Raw genomic sequence first — 27,756 nt, forward strand, 5'->3', positions numbered from 1 at the left:
GATGTTGACCTCTATTATTCCGTAAATTTCAATAGTTCAATAGGTTCAATTTAATGTCAGAGAAATGTATACAATAAACATCATGAAATTCTTTCTCTTCACAACCATCCACACAAACACAGGAGTGCCCCAAAGAATGAATGACGGTTAAATGTTAGAACCCCGAAGCCGCCCCCCCCAGCTCCCCCATCCCACGCATAAGCAACAGCAAAACATTGGCACCCCCCACCAAGCACTCAAACATGCAGCAAAGCATCAATAAAGACACAGACCTGAGGTACCCCAAAGACTACTCATTCACCCGGTGATTCGACATACCACAGGCTCTCTCTTTCCCTAGTAAGGGAAAAGGAATTGTCCCCGTTTCACAGCGAGAGGGGAGACATAACAAACAACTGGCTGATTTACGGTGTTAAAAGTCTGTTGTGTCGTTGTTTCCGAGCTCTGTGCCCGAAGAACCCGGGTCTCTGGGCACACAGCCAGCAGCCAGCTCACTGCTTATGATCTTCCGTGTACTCCCACAATGCACCAGGTGGCAGCACCGGCCTTGAATCTGCCCGCCTCCAGAGCCACGAAAATCCGCCACCCTGAAGGCGTGCTGGTCTTCTAGGCCGCGTCCTTTCTGTCGTGTTTCTGAGCTCCTTGGCTATACACATTGTTGAGTAGCACGGGTTTTACTAAAAAATGGCATCATAATTGGAAACAAATCAGGATCTACAGTGCCAAAAACAAAGCACTGGGCATTCCTGTTTCACAACCTTCATGTTCCAAACATATCTGTAACATAAATATTTCATTAGATCTTTTTCACATCATAAAGTACACCCATGTCCATTGCTTTAATCAGTGGAAATTTTGCTAAAATACATTTTGAGAATTATTCTTATTCTAAGGGTGCTACTAATAATAAACAATGTTAATTGCTGGCACTGAAATGTGTGGTGACACTTGCGGGCTGCCCCCAACACATCATCAGGTGTGCTGGTTGTTCACGCAAATGACACACTTCACTATATGTTTCGATGAAATTAGTCTGAAATCTAGCAGTGGAGTGAAGCATGAGGATTGCAGAGTGAGGCTACAAAGTACAGGTTTTGACACTACATGCACAGCTATACTTCCAGTTTAGCCGTGAATTGCAGGGACCCTACCTAGTAAAACCCATAAGAACATGTCTTGAGTGTCTGTTGTTCTCAAATTGAAAGTAGATTGTAGGTCTTTGTGTGATGCTGACTAGATGCCAAAAGGGGCCCTGCTTTCTCTCTAAGGTTATGTACTGAACATGCACTGGAATTCTGACCTACAGCAGCATGAGATATAGAATCACAGGGTCATTACAAGAGAAAAAAGGCTGAGAGGTTCATGAAGCCTCTGCCAGGTTTTTAAGCTCCAGATACCCTGCTGTCTTATTGCAGACTAGCAAATATTATTTCTATAATACCTTATCTATTACTTTTCTAGAAAGCAACAACTGAACTTGTCTTCACCACCCATTCAGATCATAAATACTCTTCCAATGCATTTGGCAATCCCTTTAAATCCATACATTATGGGTTTATGCCAGTAAGAAGTGTCACTATTACACTTTACTTACTCTGTCTAGGATAATTCAGGATGCTGTATATTTCCATTGAATCCCTCCACCCCCCACCCACCCCGCAAACTGCTCTTGTCACTGGTCTATCCACCAAATTGGTCCCATATCACCAGACTATTTTACTGAATCATTTCATTTCTCTTTCAAAAGCCTTCATAACCTTTCTGAAATTTCATGCCCATAATGGGACATAATGCTCCATTTACGTCCAGACTGGTTTTAAGAAAGATCCAACGTTATTTTGCTGCTAATGGCTTTATTCATGGGGGTTCACCCACACCTTTAGAATTAAACCCTGTATGTTATTTTGTTTCTCCTCATTCTTTCTAACAAAATATGTCACTTCGCACTTTTGTGTTTTGAGTTTTACCTCACACCTGTCTGGCCATTCCACCAACTTTCCTTTGCTCCCTTGTAGTCCATCTCTGTCCTCCTCACTGTTTACTATACTTGTCTCACTTAGAAAGATATAGCAGGGTTGTTTTTTCTGAAGTTGTGCCCAGTGTATCCAAGTCTAGTATATGTATTAGAATGTATAGTGCGTAGCCAAGTGGTTAAGGCGTCAGTCTAGTGATCTGAAGGTCACTAGTTTGAGTCTCAGCTGAGGCAGTGTGTTGTGCAAGGCACTTAACCACACGCTGCTCTGCGATGACACTGGTGCCACGCTGTATAGGTCCTAGTGTCCTTCCCTTGGACAAAATGGGTGGCATGGAGAGGGGAGACTTGCAGCATGGGCAACTGCCGGTCATCCATACAACCTTCCCCAAGCCTCAGTCATCATCGAAAATCGATGGACAGCCAAAGAAGGAGATGTATTAGAATAACAGTGGTCCAATTATTGACACCTACAGAAAATCTACTGCAGACTCTTCTTCTTCCCTCCTGCTCAATTTTGTACTCATGCCGAAGCTGCCATGTTTGCTCCTGCGGGTGGTGGTGGGGGGCGGGGGGGGAGGAATCTATTTTGCTATCAAGCAAGCGCTTGTAATGATATTGTTTTTTCCCTTGTGTATTTGCAGTCCATTTGATAAAGAAGACCTGACCCCATCCACTGGCAATCTGCACAAAGCTACCAGTATACAGAGGCGCAGTTCCATATATAGCCAAAGCACGCCAGAAACACCCACCTTTGAAGACTTCTCCTTCTTTGTAAGTAACATGCTCCATTAAAAACCATGTAAAATTAAGTAAAGTATGCATGCTTATAAATAATATTTTAAACAACAGGGTATGTTTGTTGCTTTTTTGTGAATTCTAACTTCCCTTGTTTACTGTTTGTGACTGTTGTCTCACATTGCAATGATTTTGAAGATTCATTGTGGACAATAAATCATTGGTTATTATCCTGATGTCTCAACTTGACTCCTCAATTGATCACAATAAGGAAGGAGTAGCCTAATGTACATTAGGATGTCAGTAAAAAATCAACAACTGCACCTCTCTGCAGACTGTCAAGCTGCAATGCAAAACCTACTTATTCCCAACCCAGTTCAAGAACAAAACTGATCATAGCTTTGATCTTAATTGCTTCATTTAGACTGGTGATGGTTGGTGTGCAAGGGGCATTGCAGTTGTACAGCAGACATTGTTTAAGATTGGAGTTGAGTAGAAGTCAACTTCCACTGGGTTCTGCAGAACTTCTGTCTATCGAGTTGATGAAAAACAGGAAGTCTTGAATTTACATTCCCCATTTTGACAATACAATCCCTGTTGTTGAATTATTTGTTCTGACTGCAGGTGAAATAACAGGGGCATTAGTTTTCATTTGCTAATTTGAATGGATGAAATATTCTGCATTCCAGAACCTTGCTTCCTATAAGTGACATTCTGTGTCAGGACTGCCAATTTGTGAAATCCCATCCCACACCTCCAAAAGAAGTGCTTCTTAATGTACTGCTTCAAATGAAATCAGATTTGTTTCAATTTGTTTTAGCAGTCATAGATACAAAATTTTTGGCTTTAAAAAAAAGCAAACAGCTGAAGGTTATAGGTTCCGAAGGAAACCAGCACATTATGTTTATTTGTTAAGAACAAAATATGTTTGGGAGGGATGCTAATGGCGACTGAATTGATTTGAAATGGTTTATTATTGCCACCTTAGAGATACAGTGATAAATTCAGTTCTGCATGCCATTCACACAAATAATTTCCAAATGTAAGTGCAATGAGGTCGTACAGGGGAAATACAATACAATAATAATTTGAGACGACTCGGTAGCATAGTGGTTAGCATAACGGTTTGCAGTACCAGTGACTGGGGTTCAATTCCCACCACTGCCTGTAGATAGGTTAATTGGGCATTGTAAATTGCCCCATGATTAGGCCAGGATTAAATCAGGGGTTGCTGAGCAACGTGGTTCGAAGGGTCAGAAGGGCCCATTCCACGTTGTATCTCAATAAATAAATAAATGAACAAGCAGCACAGGATGGAGAATATGGTGTTACAGTTAGAGTTCAGGTGACCAATAATGCACAGCTTGTCAAGTGCCACGACAAGGTAGGTTGTGAGGTCAAGAGTTTGCCTTTACCAGACAAGAGGTCCATTCAAGAATATCATTACAGCGGGATGAAGCTATCCATCAGCCTGGTGGAGTGTGTTTTCAAGCTTTTGTATCTTCTGTCCAATGGAAGTGCGGAGAAGAGAGAATGTTCAGGGTGGGAGGGGTCTGTGATTATGCTAGCTGCTTATCCAAGGTAGAGAAAAGTGTAAATAGAGTTCATGGAGGGGAGACAGGCTTTTCATATTAGGAAGTAATTCTGGGTTTCTAATTTCTAATTGGAATTCTACTGTATGCATCTTTTTGGACTATATAGGAACCAAGCCCGCTGTTGGCATTATTATGTTTTATTGTGGAGCCATAGTTGGGCTCAAGAGAAAAGTCAAATGGTAAGCCATCTAGAAGATTGGCTAGTACTTAGACAGAGGACTCACCTACAGGATGTAAAGAAATTAGTTTGCATAATCTGTCTATGATCTGAGTAGCTGCTTTTTCTTCTGATTGGCACAGAACCACTCTCCAATTTTCACTACCCAATGGAGTTAGTGGACCATATATCTTTATTGTGTTGCTAGAGAGATAGAGAATTATTCCCATTATTCCATGAATATGTGAATGGAATTTGATGTGAAGATATAGAAAGTTGAAAATGACAGGTAAAATTCAGATGTATTTTGCTGAGTGCTAACAAATTGACTAGGTTTTATTCAGTTTTTAAGGAAAATTGTTGGTAAGATTCTAGCTGAGGTTAGGTCACAATGATTTGAGAGCTACGTCAAGATACCTGATCCATAGTACTGCTCCTTTTGATAAATTCCTATTATAGCAGCAAGTATCTGAAGAAGATAGAACACTCTCTGCATCTTCATTTGAATGAGGATTCACAGTAGGAGCAGGTACTCATAATTTGAGAAACCTGTCTTGAAACTATTTAAGATAAATCTCATTTGGCAGGATTAGAGATTTCACTGAATTTATGGACTCCAGAAGGAACACAATTACAAATTTAGTATGTGACTCTTTGATGGATTCCTAAATTATGAGACTTGCGTGCGTTTGTGAACTTCCCCCGCTCCGATAAAGGCAAAGCAAGGAGCAGAAATTTATTTGTAATATTTCACTGTGTCAGAAATTCCAAAGTCATGATCAACTAATGGTTCCCTTCTGAAAAGCAATCACTCTGGCAGTACAGTCTGTGTGCCAATAAATCTCATTAAATGGCATTTGAATGTACAGTATATGGAAGATGAGGAACGCTCATTGCTTTTTATCTCAGCCATTTAGACATTGAGAGAATCGAGGGGTAAGAAGTTAATGCAGAAATGTAATGCTGAGGCAAAAGATCAGTCATGATCTTATTGAATGGCGGAGCAGGCATGAGGGTTATAAATGGCCTTCTCCTGCAGCTATGACTTCAATTCTTATATAGATCGAACATGGGACATGTTGAAGTGTTCAGCTTCTTCCATTAAGCGTCTACGACATGCACTAACTCTTTAAATTCTGACATTCAAGAAATGCCTGAAGCCGCCAGCAAACAGACTGCGGCTGTCATTTATAGATGCTCTGCGGGACACATTCTTTGACAAACTGCAACGGAGCCGCTCATTCAGTGACCTGCCGTCACTTAGGCTGTGGCCTAGGGAAAGGCCGGAACTCTACGTGAGTCGCTTTTGTGGGAGTGATCTCTTTCCACAAATGAGATTTTGCCAGCTGCATGTGTGTGTGTGTGTGTTTTCCTCTCTCAGCTGCCGCTGATCCTCCAGAATTCTTGTGTGTGCCACTCCACATCCACCTGTTAGTGTGAAGAAGCAAAAACTTGAGCTGGAAAGACAAATTCTTTCATGTACCATTGCAGGTCATCTATAGATGTGAAAAACCTAACTCTAAATGTTTGTCCAGATATAAGCACATGATTTTCCCTAATGACTAAATTCACATGTTCTTGATCTATCAGGTTCTGGATAGGTTTTGATTTCCTTCTGATTAGTTGGATGATCAGTTTTACTAACTAATATGAACTGAAACCACCTGTGTTCATTCATTTAGGTGTGATGTTACCAGGTCGCAGTGAAGACTTGGCACCAGATTTCTCGAATGAAAATCTAGCTGCTATTATAAGTATCTAATTTTGCAACAGAAAAGCATCCAGAAGATCTCTGTATTGTTAAAGGTCTTTGATGAGCCTATAGAGCTTCAGATTTTCAGAGCTTCTGAGAATGCTGCCTGTTTTTCTCCAGCTTTGACATCTGATAGAGCCTGGCACTATTGCTCCTCCTGAGCAGCCTCCCTCCAGCCCTGATGTTCCTGCAGGAAACTGAGCAGGAAGAGTTATGGCCCTCCTTATGTGTACACTCGTGCATGGACCAGTTCCTCAGCTCTCATGCCAGAAAATCTGACTAGCTGAAGTGAGGGGGAGATGTGGAATTACTGTCCTCCAGCCCTTGATTCTTTTCACAACAGAATGTTGAACAGATGCAAAGTTGAGGGAGATTTAATCTGCTTTCCAATTTTAATTATTCATTTTCATGATATCCTGTCAATTGAAAGGCCCCTCCATTAGCTGCCTGCTGAATTTTTGCAACGCCTGTTGTAATTGCATCATTATTTTGTCTTTTAATATCAGTTCCTCACTAGAATTTTAGAACTAACGTGTAAAGGCAGCTCAATATTAGCTATCAAAATGGATTTTCCTTTTCAGTGCTTATCACGTTCTTTTTTTGCCTAAGAAGTACCAGTGGTAATTCTGATCTGGAGTGTAGGGCCAGCCCTATCAATACACTGCCTATAATGCATCTCACGGGATTTTCATTCCCATTGATGTAAACATGGTCTATAAACTTGGAAGATTAGGCATTTGATTCTATTCCCAGTGGCTCTTTGTGGTCAATTGGCATAATAGTGACCAATGGAAAACAATTTCAGGTTCACCCAGACCAGACTGTAAACATGAGCTCAACATACTTTACTGCAAAGGTGACAAAGCAGCTGACATTAAGGAATAGCTTTGCTTAAACTGCCTGACAACACAAGAGGAATTCAAAATAAGGCAGGCTTACTATTCTACTCCTATTCTACTATTCTACTACTCTTACTATTCCTAACAACGTCAAAGTACTGAATGCAATGAAACTTTCCAATGGTACCTCCAACAATCATTTAGAGAAGAATTTGTCCATCAAGTTTTTGGCAGCATGGAGCCTTTTATCTTCCATGTTAATGCACTGTTTTATGGTCCAATTTGATCGGTAATTTGCCAAAGATGCCATCTTATCTGTAGAAGAGTATTTACTATAAACTGTTTCAGTCAATAGATTTCTAAGATATGTATTTTTTGTTCTAGTCTTCACAGCTTGAAAATGGTACCTTTGATGAAGGGAACTTGACTGGTGAAAACTCCATCTCTCTTAAAGACTGTTGTCTTGCAAATAGCAACTGTGACAATCAGCCCAAACTGGCATCCACTAGTCGAGTCTACTCTAACCCTGAAATTATTTTGATTTCACCGGATACTCAAGATGAAGACTCAGAATCTCAGTCACCAGCAGCACAGATAGATGGTGACTCAGCAGCTACAGATACAATAGAGAGAATTGGTGATTCGCCTTCAGCTGAATCAGTGCCAGTAGAAGAGATCAAAGACACTGGGGATATGTCACCTCTGCAAATGAAACACCACCAACCACTGTCAGACCATGACGGTGATATATTTTTAGAACCTAATGTCACAGTGGCAATCCTTCAAGATTCAGATGAAATGTCTGATCTAAAGCCAGTGGAACTGGATCCCTATGAAGGTAATCTAACCAAGCAACTGGTGAAGAGGTTGACTTCAGCAGAAATGGGGCTAGCTTCTGAGGGGCAGGACTCCGAATGCTTCATCTCCAGTGATTATGCAGGAATGCAGTCCACCTCAGGGATGAGTCTGGAGGAAGCTCTACAAGGTCTTCTTCTTTCACTGGAACCGCACAAAGAGCAATATAAAGAACTTCTGGATTTAGATCAAGAAGTCATACGAATTGAGGACCTGCTGAAGGTCAGTATATTAATTGGTATTGGTACTGGCATTGATTTATAATTTATTTTAGATCCAGATGCTGCACAGTAACAGGTTCTTCCAGCCCAATGAACCTTTGCTGCTTAATTACATGCATGTGACCAATTAACCTACTAATCCACACGTCTTTGGGAGCATGAGGAGGAAACCCATGCGATCACAGGGAGAATGTACGAACTCCTTACAAACAGTGGAAGAATTGAACCTGGGCTGCTGGCATTGTAATCGTGTTATGTTAGCCAACATTTTACCATATTGCCCCACAGTGAAAAATCTAGTTTTGCAAGTTATCCAAAATGCCTGTTTAAAAATGACTGTCCCTAAATGCGGAATTATTGCTTAGTTAGATAGTTCTGAACGTCAACAGCTGAGCAAGAATCCAAGTCTCATAAAGTGCAATCTCTTCCCTCCAAAGATGAGTTCATGAGGACAAGCTGGATTCAAAATGGCAGATGTCTGAGCACTCATACCTGGATCTAAGATTCAGTTCAAATGACTGTGGAGCACATAATAACCTATTTCAGATAACCAGAAAGTTTGCAATGCCACAAATCTGATCTTGCAGCATTCAGTCCTAAATGTTAAAAAATATTTCATCTTATTTCTCTGGACAAGGAAGAGTCCTTTGAAAAAAATGTTTGATGTTCTCTAAGTTCAGTCATTAGAAGGTTAAATATCTCTCACTTCTTTCACCCAAGAATTATTCACAATTTAAGAGGCCAATGCCACTGTATCTCTTAGAAAGGACAGATTAAATAAAATGAGAAAAACATAGGATTACTAGTTCAGTATCCATTGTACTGCATACTGTGATACATCAAACAGCTCCATTTCTTTGTGTACTTTTCCATGGGAGATCCACTGCACTTCTAGCCCTGTTTTTAGTTCTCCCTATTCTGTTTCTCAAAACAATACAGTGTTTACTCGCTTTCCATCTTAGCTGACATTCTCAGAGTTTGGTTCCATGAACTTCTCTGATGTATTCTGCCTGCAGTGCAAGCCAAGTGCTACTCAAAGCAGAGTGTCCAGTGTGAGTCTCACAGTTGAAAGTGCCCTGGAAAGCTTTGATTTCCTGAACACCTCAGACCTGGAGGATGATGGCGGCGGTGAAGAAGCTGATGGATCTGAATGCTCCGAGGTTGAGCCTCAGAAGAACACTGTGTAAGTTCCTGAGAAACGAATTCAGGGGTATCAGAATTCTTTACCTCCTTCTCAATAAGCAAAAGGATGATGTCACTTTAGTTTGATTTTCTTTATAGTTAATTGAGTGATTGGAGATAGGGATTGAGTGAGGTGTTGAATTGTTTTAATATTTGATGGAAAACTAATTTGAGTGCTCCTTGGGATGGTGAGTTCATTACATTCCTTCAAGGATGTTTTAAACACATCTTTGAATCTTTTCCTCTATCTACCTGGCATCCCTTCCTATGGCAGAGGTCAGAAGAGAGTGTCTGGGGTCAGGCAGGCAGAAAAAAAATATGGCCTGTTCAAAATGGCTGACTGAATGCAAGGATGACCTCAATGTCTGGAGATGTTGGCCTAGGACAGGATACTGACATTAGTTTGCTCATCCCATTCAGCCACTGCCTGATGGAGTTCTGGTTTGCACCTTTGGGAAACACATCATAACAATGCTCTTCTGTTTCCTAAGTTCCGTTCCACTTTAAGCAACTTCTCTTTTTGCTTAACCCAACACAGAGAGCAACCTCAATTCCAATTATAAAATTTGTGTTTTTTTTAATAACATGTAAGTTCCTATTAAGGAGCAGAATGAGTAATTATTGGTCTCAAAAGATGTTGTGGGATCTTTAGCCTGAGTCATTCAACTGATTAACAGACTCTTGCCTGAATTAAAGGATAAATGGAGGTTCATTAGAGGCTGAAAATAAACTCAAGAAGTAAGGTATTCCATTTAAGAAATTCTTTTCATATTTCCAGAGTATTCAACTAATTCATTTTGAATCATGGTTTATGTACAAAGAGAGGTCCCAGAGGAAGAATTGAAATCCATGATCAATTACTCTGTTCTTTTAAATTGTTTGATTGAATGTTGGCAAGGATATTCGGAGAAATCCCTGCTCTTCAGCTTTTATCATGAGGTATTTTACCTGCTCTCAAGTGGGACAACTATTGGGCAATTGAAATCCGACAGATACTGATGTATGACTTAAACTTAAATATATTTTTAGCAATTATTGTTTGATATGAACTTTTTAAATTATTCCTTATAATAATTTGGTCCAATATCATGTCAGGACCGGACCTGAGAGTTTTAATAGAACTTTTGAATGAAAGGTCATGGTTATAAAATGTGCAAATGTCAGAGATTACGTCTAGACTGGGCAAAGGTCTGGATCTGTTTCCTTACAGGCGTACTTCTCTCAGTGCATTCTCTAGAATCTGGTCACAAGTCTCTATTATTCATTCTCCTCAAAGAGATGTTAGTGAAGAGACAGTAACATTTTACTTTAATATTCTTTGCAAATTAATTAAACTTCCAAGACTTAAACAGAAGCTCACTCACTTTAGTGCTTAACTGCATGTTAAATGTTACCCATACCCTTATCTGGGAGGTTTCTTTCTATCTAGTGCTAGACTATCGTGATGTTTAAACATGCAATAATTTCCATAAGATTTTGTAGTGCTAATTATGCAATAATTAAGATTACCTAAAGTATTCACACAATGAAATAGACCCTTTTGCAGGTTCCCTTAGCAAAGGAGTCCAATGTAAAATGAGCAGGTCATTGATCAACTTTGTGGTTTGCAAAGTTACTGCTTGATTATCCCTAAGAAATTTCTTGTGAGATGGTTTAAAATTAATCTTGTTTTGACTTCTAAATGTCTATCCCCACTCTCAAAGTCAAGACTTTCCATTAGAAAAATGTTCTGATCAGCACTGAGGATTGAAACCCGAGTGGGAATGTTCGGCTCCATTCTGAACCAGTCCATGTGAGACAAGGGCTCCCTCTCAAGGCCACATTAGGAATGCTGACCTACCCCTCTGATAGACACAGCTCCGTAACCATAATCATCTGGTTATTGGCCCAATATCATTATCTGACAAACAAAAACATTTCATATATACAATTAACATGGGGAATTAAAACTAAAAGTACCAACTTATACATTGAAAGAATGGTCAGCATGGCCTGCTTTGGTTTTAAATGAAGGATAGAGTATTATTGCCCATTCACAATGTTTTACTTGAAAGGAATTTAAGTATTCACTTACAGTATGTTATATACTTGCTTATATTGTGTTCCTACTAAGATTATCCTGTTTGCAACCAAGTCACCACTGGACAGTACAATTATATCATTCAGAATTACTTCTCCAAAGTGAGACGTAAAATTAAAATTTGAGGTGTGCTATAAAGGACAAGAACACAGCAAGATTAAAGACAGGAAAATTTGAGAACAGAAGTTTGAAGTGTGAGACATGGAGAATAATTATTTTAAAAACCTGTAGATTTCCTCAATAGCACTATTGAGTAGTTGCATTTGGGTAACCACACCAGTGCCAATACAGATCTTGGGAGTGGTGCATTGTTGGATGTGAGTGACAGTGAATGACCCTGTGCCCCTATGCTTGATACATCAGAAACATTATAAAATCTGTAATGAAAACCACAAACTTTCAGATGCATTTGCATTCATGCTATTTTTCATAGATTTTGGATTCTTCAAAGTACAAAGCTGTGTGACTGTACAATTATTTAACTGCATAGACAGGCTTGTCTTGGAGAAAATGCAGTGCTCGTTCACTGATTTTTGGGAAGAGGGGATTGACATATGAGGCCCGTCTGCACCTTCCAGAGTTTAGAAGAATGAGAGTTGGGTCTGTTGATGCATGTGAAGGATTGAAAGTAGAGCACTGGCAGACAGTTTTGTCAGGATGAAGTATCTAGAGTAAGGGTACATGATCTCAGAATTAGAAACAGCTCTTCTACGAGTCACTGTAAAGCTTACTCCTGCTTCAATTTCTTATTTTCACAGTGGTGTTTGTTGATGTCTCTTTATATCAAAGGTTGTATTTTACCTTCTATAATGCATAATTTAAAGAGTGTAAGTTATGCAATTAGTTTTCTTTGTTTTCAATGACGTCAGGCCAGTGCACCCGGAAGCCAGAGGTCACCTCAGTGAGGCGTTGACAGAAGACACTGGAGTTGGCACTAGTGTTGCAGGAAGTCCATTACCACTGACCACGGGCAATGAATCTCTTGATCTGGTTATCATTAAGCACCTACAGCACTCTGAACATCTGTTCCAGGTAATGCAATCACTTCATTTATTAATTGGTATTTGATGGGGCTTTTGATGTTTTAACTAAACAACTGTAGCTGAGATCTACCCTGCCTGTGCATATCCTACCTCTGATCTACAAACAAGAGAAAATCTGCAGGTGCTGGAAATCCAAGCAACACACACAAAATGCTGGAGGAACTCAGCAGGCCAGGCACCATCTATGGAAAAAGTACAGTCGACATTTCAGCCCGAAACGTCTACTGTACTTTTTTCCATAGATGCTGCCTAGCCTGCTAAGTTCCTCCGGCATTTTGTGTGTGTTGTCCACCCCTAACCTATCTGACCAAGGTGTGAAAGGCCTCCCTTGGCGACCTGAAGTTCCTCCAGCTTAAAGCCCCCAGTGTTGTCTCATCTTTGGACAATGTAATGGAAGAGCTTGGCCCCAAACCTCCAATGAAAGGCTTTGACAGCTGGTAAAACCTTAGCACCAGATTTGCTGGCTAACAATGCTGCTGGCACAGTTTGAATGTTTCTGAATTGCATTAAAATGAAAATGAAAAATTGAAAATGAAAAATTGAAAATCATCAACACTCACAACGGGCTGGAGGAACTCAGCAGGTCGGGCAGCATCCGTGGAAAAGATCGGTCGATGTTTCGGGCCTGAACCCTTCGTCAGGGCATCTGCAGATTATTTTGTGTTGAAAATCATCAAGTTACTTAAATAAGATAAAATAACAAAATCAACTAAAACATTAAAGAGAAAGCAGACAAAACACAGGTCATTAAAAAAGAACATGCTCGCCATCTTCCTTTCTTCCCTCTGTCCTACTATTCCTACAGAGTCTGACACTGGATCCACAGGGTAGATGCTAGGAAATTTGAATAAATTGGAGCTGCTCCGCTGGGCTCTACTGATGAAGTATATGGAAAGGTACCGATAGCTTCCTCACATGACTATATAGGCATGCCAGTCCTGGCTTGCTAGTCCCAGTTGACTAGAGTGGAATGGAGTGGAAAGTCATTATCCCTAGATTTTCCTTCAAGCTATTGATCAAAGTTATCCAGGTTTTGTGCAAGTGACTGCATCACAATTGGCTCAGACAAGTTAACCAAAAGGGTCCAGTTCTGTGCTATACAGCTCCATAACACTACGATCCTAAATAATTACTAACTAAATATGGCAACAAAGCTTTGTTGGTGTGAATCAGCAGGCTCTGTCCTTATACTTTAGATAGTTCATCAACACATGATGATAACTGACAGGGACACAGCTTCTGAGGTATGGACCTTACATCTAAAAGCATAAGACAGCCACTAACACATTAGATGTAAAATTACTGCAGGCACCTATGCAAAGCCTTATGGGGATTAGGTGTCCAGCTAAGCACTAAAGCTGGATCAGCTTTGGTGAATTTTCCAGTGAGGGAAAGAAATGAAGTAATCCATGAAGGAAAGAATTAACATATAACTATTAGAATTAGTGGAAATATGCACTATAATATGTCACTTGCTGTTACACTATTAAAGAAGATATTCCAATTTTGGAGGAGCATTAATACACCTCATTATAATCAGGGTTAATTAAAATAAACAAAGTAATTTTAACAATATTCTTGCATTTAACAGCAACTTCTATCATTTGAAGAATATCCAGTCATTCGGGATAGTCTCCTGGAAAAGATTTCTCAACAGACCTGTGTGCTAGAAAACTTGATTGAGCTCAGCATGGAGAAGATGGGGAGCAGTGATCCTGTTTTAGAAGGTCAGTAATAGCAGAAATCGTTTATGGAACCAAAGCTCTGCTTTAAAGTTGACATCCACTAGTCACAGATGACTGCATTCATCTTAGGAAGAAGTTCTTTTTCCCTCCTCTCTCTTCATGCTCAGTCCACACTGAAGGTCTTTGCTCAGTGGGGCCATTGTAGCTTCTTGAAGCCTGCTTCCTGTGGTAAACCATGTATATATGTTGTAACTCGGTTACCTGTCTGGACACACACCTCTGCTGACTGCCCCTGTGGCTCCTCCCACAGAGTCCTGTATAAAGGTGTTCATCTTGCCCCTCCCCCTCATTCCGGGGGCAGACACTCACTGTGGAGGTCGTATTGTACAGCGAATAAAAGCCTTTCAGTATTTTACCAAACCTCAGTCTTTTGGAGTAATTCAAGGTGCTTCAATTTTATTCCCTGTACATTTTAAAACATGGAACAAGCTCTGAGACCAGACAAATTAGACCTCGATCTGCAAATGCCTGACGCTGGAAACGCTTTCGAACTCTGGCTGGCCTGCTTCGAAGCGTATCTAGAGGAGATTAAAGCGACCGACCCCGTAGCGAAGTGCAGAGTTCTACTCTCCAGGGTCAGTCCACGGGTTTATTCGCTGATCAGAGACCAGCCGAACTACGACGGCGCGATGAACGCACTCAAAAGACAATACCTGCGGCCGATAAACAGAGTCTATGCTCGGCATCGCTTAGCGACACGGCAACAACGATCCGGGGAATCGAGTGCTGAGTTTGTCCGGGCCCTACAGACACTTGTGCAGGTCTGCAATTGCCAGGAGCTGACGGTGGCGCAGCATGCAGAACTCCTAGTGAGAGATGCCTTCGTCACGGGGACCAGGTCAGTGTACGTGCGCCAGCGGCTGCTGGAAAAAGCCGATCTTACCCTAAGTTCGGCGATCGAGCTGGCTGATACGTTGGAGGCCGCTCTGCATAACTCCGAGGCTCTCCAGGCACGCGATCCCCCGATGGCTTCGTGGGTGCAGCAGACCCCGCAACCCGCCGGCGAATCGACCTCGGCTGCTGCCAGTCGTGAGTCCGCGAAGTGCTACTTCTGCGGACTGGAGAAGCACCCCCAGAAACGCTGCCCGGTTTGACAAGCTACCTGCTCCAGCTGCAGAAAGAAGGGCCACTTCGCCAAGGTCTGTAAGTCAAAACCGCAAGCGGGATCGAGCAGCGCCACGTGCGAGACGTGGGGGTCGCCATCTTCCCTGCACACTGCCACCACGTGCGAGACATGGGGGCCACCATCTTCCCTGCACACCGCCACCACGTGCCAGACATGGGGGTGGCCATCTTGGTCGGCGCCACCTCCCACCGCCTATGACCAACAGGTGCTCACAGGCCACCCCACCACGCCGGACCAAGACAGCGATCCCACCCTGGCTTCCGTGACCCTCGACCAAAGCGCTCCCCACCAGCTCGCAAGGTCAATGATGGACATCCTGGTGGAGGGGCACAGGACAAGCTGCCTGTTTGACACAGGCAGCACAGAGAGTTTTATCCACCCGGCCACGGTGCAGCATTGTGGACTCATGATACGGCCGGTAAGTCAGAGGGTCACCATGGCCTCCGGGTCGCATACAACAGACATCCGGGGGGGTTGTGTAGCGACACTAGTGGTGTAGGGCACAGAATATCGGGACTTTACGTTACTGGTCTTGCCTCAACTGTGTGCCCCTGTGCTGTTGGGGTTGGACTTCCAAAGCGTGACAATGAAGTATGATGGGCCCCTCCCGCCAATTACTGTCATAAATCCCCTGTTTTGTAGAGATATGTCACGTACCCCGCTACTGACCACACACACACACACACGGACCCGCACATCCCACCCAACATCATGCCAACTGCCACACTACCAACACCACTTGTGGCCTCTCCACCCTCAGGATCCCTCCTCCACCGCTGTTCGCCAACCTGACCCCCGACTGTAAACCTGTGGCAACTAAAAGCAGGAGGTACAGCGCTGGTGACAGAGTCTTCATTAAGTCGGAGGTGCAGCGGTTGCTCAGGGAGGGGGTCATTGAGGCAAGCACAAGTCCTTGGAGGGCGCAGGTGGTGGTTGTTCGGAATGGGGAGAAGAATAGGATGGTCGTGGACTATAGCCAGACCATCAATAGGTTCACGCAGCTCGACGCATACCCTCTACCCCGCATCACGGATATGGTCAATCAGACAGCACAGTACAAGGTGTACTCGACCATAGATCTAAAATCCGCTTACCATCAGCTCCCCATCCATCGGGAGGATCGCCCTTACACTGCCTTCGAGGCGGACGGCAGGCTTTATCAATTCCTGCGCGTCCCCTTTGGTGTCACGAATGGTGTATCTGTCTTCCAGAGGGCAATGGACCAGATAGTGGACCAGTGCCAACTGAAGGCCACGTTCCCATATCTGGATAACATCACCATCTGCGGTCACGACCAGCAGGATCACGACAACAACCTCCAAAAATTTCTCCAAGTGGCCAAATCTTTCAACCTCACCTATAACAAGGACAAGTGTGTATTTGGGACCACCCGACTCGCTATCCTTGGGTGTGTCGTGGAGAATGGAGTCATTGGCCCTGACCCCGACCGTATGCGACCCTGTTGGAACTCCCTCTTCCCAATACCCTCAGAGTCCTCAAAAGGTGCCTGGGCTTCTTTTCATATTACGCCCAATGGGTCTCTAACTATGCAGACAAGACCCGCCCCCTGGTCAAGTCCACCACATTCCCCCTCTCTGCCGAGGCCCACACGGCCTTCAACCACATAAAAGGGGACATTGCCAAAGCAGCAATGCATGCGGTGTATGAGGCCATTCCCCTCCAAGTAGAGAGTGACGCCTCCGACTTTGCGCTGGCTGCTACCCTCAACCAGGCAGGAAGACCAGTGGCGTTCTTCTCCCGTACTCTTCAAGGCCCTGATATTCGGCATTCTGCGGTAGAGAAAGAGGCCCAGGCCATAGTGGAAGCTATAAGACACTGGAGGCACTATCTTGCAGGCAAAAGGTTCACCCTGCTAACTGACCAGCGCTCAGTCGCGTTCATGTTTAATAATCAGCAGCGGAGCAAAATCAAAAATGATAAAATTCTGAGGTGGAGAATCGAACTCTCCACCTTCAACTATGACATCATGTACAGGCCTGGGAAGCTCAACGAGCCCTCCGATGCCCTATCCCAGGGAACATGTGCCAGCGCGCAGATCGACCGGCTATACGCCCTACATGTAGACCTTTGCCACCCGGGAGTCACCCGGCTTTTCCACTTGGTGAAAGCCCGGAACCTGCCTTACTCCCTTGAGGAGATCAGGATGATGACCAGGGACTGCCAAGTCTGCGCAGAGTGCAAACCGCACTTCTACCGACCCGAAAAGGCACCACTCATCAAGGCCACCCGCCCCTTTGAGCAACTGAGTGTTGACTTTAAGGGCCCCCTTCCCTCCACCGACAGCAATGTGTACTTTCTTAACGTTATTGACGAGTACTCGTGGTTCCCCTTCGCCATCCCCTGCCCCGACACCACTACCACGTCAGTTATAAAAGCCCTGCGCAAGCTCTTCACTCTGTTCGGATACCCATGCTATATCCACAGTGACAGAGGGTCCTCGTTTATGAGTGACGAGCTGCGCCAATATCTACTGGCTAGGGGAATTGCAACCAGTAGGATCACGAGCTATAATCCCCGGGGGAATGGACAGGTAGAGGAGGAGAATGGCATAGTGTGGAAAGCCACGCTCTTAGCCCTCAGGTCAAAGGGTCTGCCGATCTCCCGCTGGCAGGAGGTCCTTCCCGAGGCACTCCACTCCATCTGCTCCCTGTTATGCACAGCCACCAATGCCACCCCTCATGAGCGGCTCTTTTCGTTTCCCAGAAAATCGACCACTGGAACCACCCTACCAACTTGGCTGACGTCCCCGGGGCCAGTGCTGCTTCAGAAACATGCGGGGAGCAATAAATACTCCCCGATGGTCGAGAGGGTTCACTTACTTCATGCGAACCCCCAGTATGCCTACGTGGTTTTACCTGATGGGCGGGAGGACACGGTCTCCATCCGTGACCTGGCGCCCGCAGGAGATCCGGGCCCCTACCCTGAACACTCTGTGGTGACTATTGACCCCGTACCCACCAATGTATGTACCTACAAGACACCGTGCACCCCAAACCCTATACAGACACCACACGACACTCCCATACCGGGCGCGACGCACACGCATGAGGGATTACCGACGCCTAACGTGCTGGCACCTGAAGTCAGGCCGGAGCCAGCACAACCGCCATCGCCGGTGCTACATAGATCACAACGACGGACTCGACCGCCTGATAGACTTAACCTGTAAATATACTTCTTGTAAATATTGTCAGTCACTTCACCCCGTGGGACTCTTTTTAAAAAAGGAGGGGTGAATGTGGTAAACCATGTATATATGTTGTAACTCGGTTACCTGTCTGGACACACCCCTCTGCTGACTGCCCCTGTGGCTCCTCCCACAGTGTCCTGTATAAAGGTGTTCGCCTTGCCCCTCCCCCTCAGTCCGGGGGCAGACACTCACTGTGGAGGTCGTATTGTACAGCAAATAAAAGCCTTTCAGTATTTTACCAAACCTCAGTCTTTTGGAGTAATTGAAGGTGCTTCACTTCCATTACAATACAAGTCACTACAAAGTACTTGGTCTGTGCTGGGGACGTACACAGAACACACAGGGTTCATTAGCCAGATCATGACTCCTTATAAATTCTACAGGCACCAGGCAGGAAAATTATCCACCCACTTAAATAGGTAAGGCATGAAGTACATGGCCCTAATGTAGGAAAATGGGATTAGTGTAGCTAAGCAAAAAGGCCAGGCAGGGCTGAAGGGACTGCTTTTGAGCTGCACAACTCAATAACACCTCTGGTATTGACCCATCATTTTGTGTTGCAGACACTGGGATTCTCTGCTTTGATTTAAAGTTGTGCACCTCAATTTTGCCTTCATCATGCAGAGTTTGGTCAAAAAAGGCAAAGTGTAGAAGAATTCCCCCAGCAGGAAGGGAACTTGTGAACCTGGTCATTTCAGCAAAGCTGAAGTATGGATATATAGACATAGTAATTTCCCTTGAGGTCTCAGTTCCATGCCAACTGGCAACAAAACAAGTTCCAGCTGTATTCTGTCCTCCTCTATTGAGGCTGGCTCTGCATTCTTTCTGAGATTTGAAGAGTCAGGGCTGACCTTACTGAACATGTCTGATTCCTGGTGGTCTTGGCTTGGCAGAAGCTCAGATATTTCCACCAACAGGAAAGTCTTAAATGGTTGGCTATACAAGATTTAGGGCAGTTCATTTCAAACTGAGGTGTTTAGGAATGGAGTGAATCTTTAGATTTTTCTATCCCAGAAGGTTGTGGCAGTTAGGTCACTGGGGGTATTTAAGAAGAAAATAGATTTATTTTTTGGAAACTGATGGAATTGAAGGCAATTGGGAATTGGAGATGAGGGCAGATCAGTCATGATCATACTGAATGGGTGGCAGGCTGGAGGGGTCAGATGATCAATTCCTCCTATTTTTATTGCATCCTTCTGCGTCTTACAATTCATTTTTTATTTTATCATGTTCCCATTTTCTACTGACCCATATTATTTAATCCTGTTTCTACAGTTCCTCCACTCCTACAGAGACACCTGGAATTGAAGTGCACCTGGTTGGAGAGTTCCTGCACCGGAAATGCATTTTATGTGCCAGTGGACAGACTGATGAAACAAATCAGAATCCATTTTGGTGAAAATGCAGACAAGACAAGTCCTGGTCATTGTGAAACAGGTACAGCAAATATCTGTCCTTCTGATTCAACATTTACCTGCCTATTAAGGAAATAATTGTGCATGAATGGAGACGTCAAAAGATAAAACATTCAGCAGGTTAGACAACATTAGAAATTGAGAGAGAAGTAACTTTTCAGGACACAGTCTTTTTCTCTGTGGATGTTGCTTGACATTTTGGGTTGCTTCTGTTTCACATTCACAGAATCCTCCAGATGTCAGTGTAAAGAGCTCCTTTCCAAGTAAGTTAGAAGTAGTATTTTGAAGGGTAAAGGATATTGCTCTACACCATATAAAGAAAGGTTTTAATTTAAACAGCACTCTTCCAAAGTTCAGAAAGATCTGAAACGTGGATGGAGCTGAGGAAGGTAGCAGTGCACATCAAGGGTGGAAAAGTAGCATTTCTGAGCGCTGGGTAAAGAGTGACTTTGGATAGCTGCTGGCTTCACAGCAATCTCCTAAGCACCACTGTATCTCTTGATGGAGGTCTGTGCTTCATCGTGAATGCCTGCTGAAGATACGCATCTGAATTTCTTCACTATTTAGTGAGCTACATCAGTGCGGCAGTGTGACTGGTAGTTTATTTACTATTGTCCGAGATACTGTGGAAAAACTTTATTTTGCATGCCGTCCATAGAAATCGCTTCAACACAGAAATTCATCGACATAGTACAAGCCAAAAGCAATACTGAATGCAAAATATAGAGTTGCAGTTACAGGGAGAGCTGTTGCAGAGAAGCAGCATCCATCATCAAAGACTCCCACCACCCAGGTCATGCTCTCTCCTTGCTGCTGCCATCAGGAAGTAGGTACAGGAGCCTCAGGACCCTCGCCTCACCTCACCACCAGGTTCAGGAACAGTTATTACCACTCAGTCATCAGGCTCCTGAACCAAAGGGGATAACTTCACTCAACTTCACTTGCCCCATCACTGAACTGTTCCCAATGAACTGGACAGACATTCAAGGAGTCTTCATCTAATGCTCTCGAAAATTATTGCTTATTTATTGTTATTATTATTATTGTGTTTTTTTTTCAGCTCAAGCTAGTTAAACCTGAGGTACAGGCATAGCCAAGCAGGCTCATTTCTCAAGTATTAGGAACTTTTGGGCTATTCTAATGGTGTTTGGTATTGTGGCTTTCTCGAGATTTACATAGGTATTAATGTGTAGCCCTAATTGTTTAAAGCTATTGTGTAATGAATTTGGGATGATGCCAGTTGTATCGGGAACAACATATACCTTGTTCATGTTCCAAAGTCTTTCAATTTCTTCTTTTAATTCAGCATATTTCTGGTCCTTTTCACTTATTGAATTCTGTATTTTATGTGTGCTTGGAATGGCTATACAGTACTGTATATATTATGTAAATTTTTCTTGCTTGTTTACCCTATGTTAATTATTTATCTATTTGTCTATATATTTATTTGTTTGTTTATTTATTTATTTATCTGCCCCTCTGCTTATTTATTTGTTTATCTATCTGTTTATTAATACAGTTTGTTGTTAATACAAACTGTTGTTAATACAGTTTGTTGTATTTTTCTGCACATTGGTTGTTGTCTGCCCAGTTGGGTGTGGTCTTTCATTGATTCTATTGTGTTTCTGGTGTTTACTGTGATTGCTTGCAGGAGACTGAATCTCAGGGTTGTAAATAGTGACATATACTTACTTTGATAATAACTTTACCTTGCACTTGATCTGCTGGCTTTAGGAAGCTAGGGAAGTGAATCCGAGCCTTAAGCAGGCAGCTTGGGCAGCAGTGGAGAAGGCTGCCATGCGTTCGGTGCTAGTACCCTGTCACCTGCCATTGTGCTCACTTTGCTGGGTGCTTTTCATGAGTGGTATCACATACAGGTGATTGCTCTTCAGAGACTGCTGCACCAGTCATGGCTGAGAATAGGAACAATATACAGTGCACGGTGAACTATTTTGATGTGGTGTATTCATTCATGGGATGTGGGTACAGGTGGCAAGGCCAGCTTTTGTTGCCCATCCCTAATTACAGAGGCTCCATTCCCACCGCAGTCCTTCTGGTGAAGATACTCCTACAATGCACCTGGGGAGGGGCGTTCCAGGAGATAGACCCCGTGGTGACAGAGGAAAGGAAAGTTGGGGCAGAGGGTGAATGTGGTGATTCACCTCTGAGGGCGGTGGTGTCCCATTCAGTTCTTCCACATACTTGTCTTTCAACCTGGTAGAGCTAACAGACTTTGAGGATACCACAGAAGGAATCTAGGTAGGTTGTCCCAGCACATCTTGTAAATGGTGCATATTGTAGCTTTGGTAAGCCAATAATGGAGGAATTGAAGGTCTGTTTTGGTGGGTGGTATGTCTGGCATCAGACCTACTTTAGACTGGATGATGTTGAGTTGTTTTATAATTGGAACTGCACTCAACCAGGCATATGGAATATTCCAGCACACTCCTGACTTGTATCTCATAGGCAGTTGGAGAGTGACTCACTGCAGAATACACAGCTCTGACCTATTCTTTTAACCAGGACACCTACGTGGCTGGCCTGGGATACTGATGATGAAGGAATTTTTTTTTTTTTTTAAATAGGTGCAGGAGTAGGCCATTCGGCCCTTCGAGCCTGCACCGCCATTTATTATGATCATGGCTGATCATCCAACTCAGAGCCCAGCCTTCCCTATATTCCCTAATTCAATAATGGCAACCTCAATGAATTTTCGACAGAGTTGGTTGGACTCTCTGGAGATGGTCTCAGACTTTTATACCACAGAAAAGACACGCAAGCTATCTATTAGCCCAAGACTAGATCTTGAACAAGCCTTGTTTCCTGCGGTACAGTTTGTTACCACAGAAGATTTACAAGTGGGATTGCACTCTGGGAAACCTTTGTGACAACTCCATATCTAACAGGATAGAGAGAACAATAGTGATAGCTACGGACTGTGTCAAGTGGCAATCCTAGGTCCTAATGAGGTATGTTTAGGAAAAGCATTTTAAGATGCATATAAAGGTTCTTGTAATTAAGCCTAATCTTACTGCTCCCTTGCTGATTTTACTCCTGTTTTTCTGTTACCCAGCTGTTCAGATACTCATGAATCAGATCCTAGATAAACCTGAGATGTTTCCTGGCCCTGGTGTGGAAGAGGTGATAACCATCTGGGAGTTTTTCAACTACCTGAGAAGCCTCAACACATCTGACCTCAGAAGTCACCTGACACGACTGGCAAATGAAGGTATAAGGTTATTTCTGGTTTATTGCTTCCCTGAGCAAATGCGCTATGAACTGAAGCAATTAGCTGTTTCCAAATATTAGATCTATGGTTTTATCATCAACTTGTCCCATTCCTATTCCATCCTTTTTCTCTTTGACATTCCTTTCTTGTCCTGATGCCTTGCATGCTTCCATACTTCTACATTGATTTTCTATATGATGCCCAGTATATAATTGGGTAGATTCAATGCACGTCAAGTGCTACTCTTTACGTCTGAAGGCATGGCTTCATTTATAGGAAGACATATAATAAGAGTGAGGAATTGGGAGTGAGTAATTCATTAAATGTGCTTCACCAGAGATAATTTTAATCCAATCTACTCCATTTGGCTGCTTGTCATACAAATTTCCCAGTGTAGAGCAGACAATGTTTAAGGCAGTGTTATGACTGCACCCTCCCAACACCTTCTTAATACAGGTTTTCAAGTGTTCTCTATGCCATCAAGCCCATTATCTCTCCACTTGTGCCCTTTTAATAATCTCCCCTCAGGGGAAAAAAGGAAGAATTTGTACAGCACCTTCCATATAAACAAAAAGGTGCCAGAGAATGGGCAGTAACATCATGAAGGATCCCACATACCCTGCTTGTGGGCTGTTTGTCCCACTCCCATCTGGAAGGAGGGTACATAGCATGCCAGGACCACCAGACTCAAAAAAAGTTACTTTTCCCAAGCATTAAGGCTGATCAACACCTCTACCCACTAACTGCATCACTACTTTATTATTTCCTGTTAGTCAACTTATGTACAGCCTCGTGCATTTTTTGGCCATCCAACCAATCTACGTATATGAGTTATCTTATGTATTTATATTTATCGTGCATTTTTAAATTATCATTGTTGTGTTCTTTATCTTTTATGTTTTGTTTTGTTTTGCATTGGATCTGGAGTAACAATTATTTCATTCTCCTTACACTTGTGTACAGGAAATGATATTAAACAAGCTTGAATCTTGAGCCTTGAATCATTTGGCCATTTCATTACTTTTGAATTGTAATCATTGGAATAACAAAGTGCAAATAAGACCCCACAAAAATAAGATGATCAGTCAGTTAAGTTTATTTGTGTCATTAGGAATCTGCTATGACTGTCAGATCTTTTATATGATAAGAATGAACTCTAGATTTTCAGTCTACCTCATCATGGCTCTTGCACTTTTCTTGTCTACCTCACCTCACTTTCTTTGTGACTGTAACACTATTCTGCACTCTGTTTTTCACTTTTGTATTACCTTGATGTACTTATGTAGGCAATGATCAGCCTGAATGGTATTGAAACAGAAGTCTATGTCTGAGTGTACGTGAGAATGATAAACAGATTAGCAGTGACCAATTTCAAGCAGTGTTCTGGATCTTTAGTACACACTAGGAGAGACAAAGCAAGTGCAATTAGTCACTGAAGAGGGTTCGCTGCGTACACAGCAAGCATAAAATGTTGCTACCCTTACATACAGTAGATCTCTTGTTAAGTTTAGAGGATGGTGCTGCAATCCTGAGGAAGTGCTGTCACTAGACATGACATTTCATGACGGGACAGGACTAATTGAGAATTAATGACAGGTGAAACTCTTACACTGGGAAGCATCTGATTTCTGCCTCAGTCCAGAGCAGAAGACCTGGCCTAAGCACTTTGTGCAGTGCTGAGTGAGAGGAAGTGTAGTCATTTGAATGCACCATAGAAATAAAGCTCTGTCTCTTCTCTCAATGTGTATAAAGCACCCTCTGAGACTATCTGAAGAAGAGCAAAGTATTACTTCTAGCCAGCAGTATTCTTTAAAAAAAGTTATTCATGAAACATAGATACAAGAAATACAATAAGACCAGTGCATAGGATTTTCCTGTATATACATTTATAGTGTTAACGCTTCTAAATATTTGTAGTGTGAACATATTCTGTAAATTTTATATTGGGCAATACAAAACTTCTCATATTTAAAACCATAAGATATAGAAGCAAATTTCGGCCATTTGGCCCATCGAGTCTGCTCCACCATTTCATCATGGCTGATCTATTTCCCTCTCAGTCCCAATCTCATGCCTTCTCCATATCTCTTCATGCCCTGACCATTCAAGAATTTATTAACCTAGGTTTAAATATATATAAATACTTGGCCTCCGCAGCTGCCTGTGGGAAAGAATTCTACGGGTTCACCACTCTCTGGCTAAAGAAGTTCCTCCTTATCTCTGTTCTAAAAGGGTGCCCCTATATTCTGCGGCTGTGTTCTCTGGTCTTAGACTCTACCATCATAGGAAGCATTCTCTCCATATCCACTCTATCAAGGCCTTTCAGCATTCAATAGATTTCAATGAGGTCACCCCTCATTCTTCTGAATTCCAGTGAATACAGGCCCAGAGCCATCAAACGTTCTTCATGTTAGAGGCCAATCAATCCTGGAATCATTTTCATCAACCTCCTTTGAGCCCTCTCCAGTTTCATCACATTGTTTGAGAGGCTTCTACCCCATGCTTAGCGTTTATCCTTCAGCTAGCATGATTGAATTTGTTCAACTATTTTTGAGACATTTTTGAGATTTCATGTTTACAAAGGTTTTGATTTTCCCATATTACAGTGTCTATGTTTCTAAATACTTAATTAACTGTTAGCCACTATCGAAACATCCTGAAGTTGTGCCATAAGTGCAAGTTCTCTCTTTATTGTTACTCCAAGTTTTGAATTGTGGTGGAAATAGGCAATTGAAGTGTGTGTTCCTTTGTTCTCAACCCCAGTCTCAATACTGCGGACTCTTCAGTCCTTGCAGCCAGAAAAGAAGTTAGAGATGTTGAAAGAACAGCCACTGGAGAACCTTCAACCTTTAGAGGAGACATTAAAGATGATAGCTCTCCTTCTGTTGGAAGCCAACAGTGACCTGGTACACGCCACGACTTCCTACCTTGCCACAGCTTCAAAGGACAAGACCTTCAGAGAAAAGGTACAAGCATTGATATTTTATTGAGAGTTATTTAATTTCTGAATTGCCCACCTCACTTATTAGTTACTGTTGTGTTATCCAATTGCAATGAAGTTTCATCTATGATGCATTAGTTAACATTAGCTATTTTATCCACGCACCTACATTTACATGAACTTGAATGAATAAGCAGTGTAAAACTCTGATAATTCACTATTTAACCGTTCAGAGATCGCCATAGCCCAGCCTCTGCTTCACCAGGGAGTTTGCAGCTCTCCCTTTTGTTCCACTAGGGTTCCAGTTACTGCCATCTCTTCCAATTCACCAGACTATGGTTCCTGTGTTTCCTTCTGACACACCATGGCCCCAGTATTAGAGACTTCCTCCTGATTTGCTGGGGTCCCAGTTCCTGCATTGTTTCTCACACTCCCTTTACACTTACTGGGTTCACTGGGAATTTTATTATAATACTGTGTAGCATCTAAAAAGAAAGAATTAAAAACGTATTGGGTTATTAATAGAATAATATCTGTTAGCCCAGAAAATCTGCTCTCCAGCATCAGCAGCCCTGAGCATGCCAGACTATTGGAGTTTTATTGGTCATGCCAACAGTATGATGCATAGAAGGTAGCAAGCAAGAACATATTGCTCCTTGCTCAGACATGATAGCTGAATTACGTCACTATTCACTGCTCAATTATCTTCAAGCTAGCATTAGGCTTGAGTCTTGAAGAAGGGTCATGGCCCAAAACGTGAACTGTTTATTCAATTCCATCGATGTTGCCTGACTTGCTGAATTCTTTCTGCATTTGATGTATGTTGCTTTGGATTTCCAGCATCAGAAGCTTTCTTGTGCTTATGATTAAAGTGGTAACACTGGCTTTGTTGTTGACTTTACCTACAACTCATTGGCAATGTCATTTGTATGTCATGTGTATGTAGTTTAGATGATTTCCGTGTTCTTCCTCGAGAAACTAAAGAATCCAACAATAGATGGACTTTCAATTCAATGTATTGTATTTCTGCCAGTTCTTTCTAAGAGCTAGGTATCAAACCTGTCACTGCCATTTACCCATATCTCTAGTTTCCATTTCATCTATTCCTGTTTGATGAAATCCTTCCTTTGCTTCTAACTGTGTAAGTAATTCGTTGTGGTCCTTTTACCAATTGAATTAAGTCTGTGCCCTCTGATTCCTGACCCTCACATCATTGGAAACAATTCCTCCCCACTCATCCCAACAACTACTCAATGTTTAGTTTAGGGAGAGCTGTCTGTCTGCTCACAGGATGATTTTTCTGATTAATTTCCCAAACATTTGATGAGCCAATTAGTTTAAATGACTTTCCTTCTTCTTTTGATTCCACACCAGAATAATTAAATATCAGACTCTTGCCTAATGAAAAATGTTAGGTTTCAAATGTCAGGTTAGTTAGAATCAAAATAAAATACCACAGTTGTTGGAAATCTGAAATAAAATCAGAAGTGCTAAAAGTACTCAGCAAGCCAAGATACCTTTGTGTGGGGAGGAATAAGGCTGTTCTAGGTTGATGACTTGTTTAACAGTTTCATGTTGCTGAATTTGTGGTATCTCATTGAGCTGATACCTGGCAGCAAGTGATGCCAGAAATGGGAATGTATATCTGCACAGC

At 42.5% G+C, this 27,756-nt stretch overlaps 1 protein-coding gene across 3 annotated transcripts in view; it reads left to right on the forward strand.

Moving 5' to 3' along the window:
• ripor2 (RHO family interacting cell polarization regulator 2) overlaps nt 1–27,756 on the forward strand; it is an 87,409-nt gene that overhangs the window by 55,012 nt on the left and 4,641 nt on the right. For all 3 annotated transcript variants that reach the window (XM_063069372.1, XM_063069374.1, XM_063069373.1), the window contains 8 exons: nt 2,617–2,746; nt 7,439–8,131; nt 9,147–9,313; nt 12,262–12,424; nt 14,027–14,162; nt 19,793–19,954; nt 23,006–23,161; nt 25,925–26,127. In XM_063069372.1, coding sequence (XP_062925442.1) covers nt 2,617–2,746; nt 7,439–8,131; nt 9,147–9,313; nt 12,262–12,424; nt 14,027–14,162; nt 19,793–19,954; nt 23,006–23,161; nt 25,925–26,127 — 1,810 coding nt within the window. The remainder of the gene's footprint in view (nt 1–2,616; nt 2,747–7,438; nt 8,132–9,146; nt 9,314–12,261; nt 12,425–14,026; nt 14,163–19,792; nt 19,955–23,005; nt 23,162–25,924; nt 26,128–27,756) is intronic.

The sequence above is a fragment of the Mobula hypostoma genome, chromosome 17 (genome assembly GCF_963921235.1).
Source record: "Mobula hypostoma chromosome 17, sMobHyp1.1, whole genome shotgun sequence".
In the NCBI taxonomy this organism is placed as follows: Eukaryota; Metazoa; Chordata; class Chondrichthyes; order Myliobatiformes; family Myliobatidae; genus Mobula; species Mobula hypostoma.